The 3,664-nt window shown below is 54.0% G+C and overlaps 1 protein-coding gene across 1 annotated transcript; it reads right to left on the bottom strand.

The window, feature by feature from the left end:
• Positions 1-1,516: 1,516 nt before the first annotated feature.
• Positions 1,517-3,161, bottom strand: GADD45G (growth arrest and DNA damage inducible gamma). Its single transcript, XM_032206054.1, has 4 exons — positions 3,064-3,161; positions 2,850-2,951; positions 2,538-2,751; positions 1,517-2,174 (listed from the first exon to the last, which is right to left on the bottom strand). Exons 1-4 carry the CDS (start codon positions 3,114-3,116, stop codon positions 2,064-2,066), a joined length of 480 nt encoding a protein of 159 aa, XP_032061945.1. The 5' UTR covers positions 3,117-3,161; the 3' UTR covers positions 1,517-2,063.
• Between the last annotated feature and the right edge of the window lie 503 nt (positions 3,162-3,664).

Below are 3,664 nucleotides of genomic sequence, written 5' to 3'. Positions count from 1 at the left end.
TGGCTCTGAGAACTGATTAGTCCCCAGAGAGAGAATAAAAATATGTTTCTTAGCTGTAAAACCACTGGAAATGAAGAAACTTTGCATTTGCTCAGGGAAAAAAAATACAAAATAAACCATCAAAACATAATAAATTACAGCATCTGGACCTGGCATTTTCTCTGTATCAAGGCAATTGCCTTAAAAGCAGTTTCTGTCAGTGCCCATCACAGTTGCAGGAACCATTTACCCTCTTAGCTCCTGGGTGCGACTTTCCTCGAAGTGCTGGAGCAGAGGGGCACCAGTTGATGCGCACCAGTGGAAACTCAGGCCACCTGAGCCCTAAGCTCCACAAGTAACAGTTGCAGGTCTGAGAGCTGCAGAGTTTCATCTTCAGCCTGAACTCCTGGTTCTGTTGCTTCATGCAGTCCCTCATGACACAGTAACAAAGGCCGACCTAGTACACCACTGGGCATATTCCAGGAAAGCTAGAATTGAATTTGAACTTCCCCTATCAGGAACAATGAAACCAAGAGCAAGCTGCTTACCAGAAACTGCAACTGTTCGCACACACCCAGTAGAAATTACTACTTTTCAGCAAGTGCTACTGTCAATCTCTGCAAGCCCAGCCAGAGGAAACACAATTCTAATAACTGAGTATTTTTAGTGCCTGCAGAGGAAGTGAATAGTCTAGCATTCTTGCTCTCAGGAGAAGGGATCGGTACTATGCCATTTTAACGTCAGACACTGGGGCACTGATTTAGACTCTGCACAGAAATGGGATGATATTTTTTTCCCTTTTCACATAGAGAAAAATTGGTCCCCCCATATTAATTTTTCATGACAAGATCTCTGAGAAAGGCCACCCCATCCTTAAATTGTTTTGGACTTAATTTGGAGTTGTCGTGCAATTCACTTTCACAAAATTGCCTTCTGGAGTGACAGCTCCTATTGTTGGAGCATATGGCAATCAGAGGGCAGCTTGTGGCAGATGTGATGTTTATTCTCTATTAGCTAGTTTTCAGTCTAACTATGTCATTCTAGTCAAAGCAAGTGTAAGATGTATTTGACATCTAAGGAGTTCTGCAAGCCCCCATCATGTCTAAACTGCTTCTGTCAAGTGGCAACACTGCAGCTCTGAATGAGTAAGTCATATTCAGCAAGTAATGATGCCATTTACTGGAGGTCTGTATTCCAGAAAATCCATGTTCCTAACATGTATTGTGTTCCTTCAGCAGACTACAAAGACCACCTATTACAATAAGTGAGCTCATTAAGCATGCAGCTCCTTAGTCTTGCAAGCTGTTGCGATAAGCAGCTGTTGCAGAGGGTGAAAGGTTGAATTATCAACTTGGAAAGCATAGCTCTTCATTCAGCTGACCTGGGAGAGAAAGTGTTTGAGCAATGGCCCCGTTGCTGTGGTATATACCTTTGACTACAGCCCACGAGCAAAATATGAGTGGTATTTCAGTGACATGCTTCCCCACCCAGTAAGCAAGACACTCCCAGAAATTAATTGTCAAAAATTTATTATGAAAGCTTCAATAGCAGCAAATATTTCAATAAAAATTATTGCATTATTAAACCAGTTCTGCAGAGCAGCCCAGAGGCCTGTTGAAGTCTGTCTGCTTTAAGAGTCTCTATATCCCCCTTAGTAATCAGCCTCTAATAGTCCATCAAATACTGGAACTTCCTTTTCTCCGTGTTTTATAGACAGTGCCAACAGTTCTAGTTACAGTACTCTGTCCAGTCCTTCTGTAAAGTTTTGGCCCACTTCCCCCAACTTTCTCTGTCTTCTGAAACAGCTCCTCTCGACCAGGAAACTTGCAATACTTGTTTCAGTTCCATGGTATGCCAGCCTCCCCGCCGCAGCTGCAGCCTACTGAGGCTCACTGGTGGGGTGAGCTGTTCTTTTCCTCTTTCTCCTCTGTAAGAGCCCACTGCATGCCAGTCTGAGTGACCTTAATCCAGTCTCTTGACCAGGCTAATCCATGGAATCAGCAGCTTGTTGCACACTTCGGTGAACCAACACCACGTTGAGAATGCAACAAAGGTTTCAGCCTCCCCGGTGCGCTGGGTCACCATCACTCGGGCAGGGTGATAGTTGGCACCCACTCATTGACATTTCGGCTCTCTTCACAAAAGAAGTTCAGCTTTTCTAGAGCTGGGTCCTTCCAGCCATCCTCATTTGGGTTCTGCAAGAGGAAAAAAAAAAAGTTGCACACCATGAGAACTGCCTGCCAGCTGAAGTCATTACATTATTTACAGAAGCATTGACTTAGTAAGTGAGGTATTTTCAGATAGCTTCTGTCCCAGCACGGGGAAAGCAGGAAGCAGAGCTGTCACCCTTGCGGGCAGAGGAAATCCACAGTTACGAGAAACGTAGCCTACTACTACTCAGCAGATTGGCTCTCAGGCACATGTGCCAAGTCCCCTTTCTCTGCCCAGAAGAGGATCCAGCCACCTGCAGGCAGCGTGGCCACCCTGTGCAGAGGCTGTGCTGCAAGCAGCAGCGCAGAGAGCCCCCCCCCAGCCCCTCGCCACCCGGGGACACCCACCGTAATGAGGATGCAGTGGAGGTCCCGCGGTTCCCCATCCTCCTCACTGGGCCCCACGACCGCCGCCAGCTTGGTCACGTCGTTGACCCGCACGATGTCGATGTCGTTCTCGCAGCAGAAGGCCTGGATGAGGGTGAAGTGGATCTGCAGGGCGATATCCCCCTCGTCCTCCTCATCGGCCGCCAGCACGCAGAAAGCCACATTGTCGGGGTCGCTGCAAGAGGCGAGGCGCGGCGTTAGGCTCTGCGGACCGTGCTGCAGCCCCCCGACAAGCCCAGCCCGGCCCGGCCCGGCCCCCGCCGCCCTACTTACACATTCATCAGCTTGGCCGACTCGTAGACGCCTGCCGTGAGGCAGCCGCGGCGCTGCGCCGACACCAGCAGCTCGTGGAGGGCCTTGCCGGCGCCCTGCATCCTGCGGGGGGAGACGGGCACGGTCAGTCAGTCAGCGCGGCGCCAACGGCCTCACCGCCGCCCAACCGCCGCAACGGCCGCCCAACCGCCGCCCCACCGCCGCCACTACCTACCAGTCGCTGCCCGCGGGCACTGGCTCCTGTCCGTGGGTCTCCTCCAGAGTCATAGCAGCGGGTGGATAAGGACAAGCCGCGGCGGCGCCGATCGCTCCCAGCCGGCACCGAGCCTCCCGCTGTGCTGCGCTCGGCTCCGCTCCGCGCCACCCGCCGATCCGAGCAGCTCTGCGCCGCCCGCTCGCCGCCCGCCCCTATTTATAGCCCGCGCGGCCGCGGCGCCGGCAGCTGCCGGCGGATGCCGCGCTCCCATTGGCCGGCGGCGGGGAAGGGGGAGGGGGCTTTTGTCATGCTAATAGGCGCGCGCCGGCGGAGGGCGGGAGGGAGCGGGCGGCTCGTGCCGGCAGGACACGTGGGGCGGGGGAGGGGCGGCGGGGGCACGCGCCGGGCGGGGAAGCCCGCGCGCGGCCGGGAGGGGGGAGGGAAAATGGAGGAGGGGGGGGCGGCGGCAGCGGGAGCGCGAACGGGTGTGTGAGGAGCCGGGCGAGGAGCCGGCCCCTTGGCGTTTAAAAGCACCTCCCTGCCACATACACACACTGAGTGCACCCCCATATATCCCCCAGAAAGCGCCCCACCGAGCCCAGCACCCGCTGCAGGCAGC

Source organism: Aythya fuligula, chromosome Z (genome assembly GCF_009819795.1).
Source record: "Aythya fuligula isolate bAytFul2 chromosome Z, bAytFul2.pri, whole genome shotgun sequence".
NCBI classification, from domain to species: Eukaryota; Metazoa; Chordata; class Aves; order Anseriformes; family Anatidae; genus Aythya; species Aythya fuligula.
Note: the sequence above shows the minus strand (reverse complement) of the source record. Positions and strands in the feature narration are given on the sequence as shown.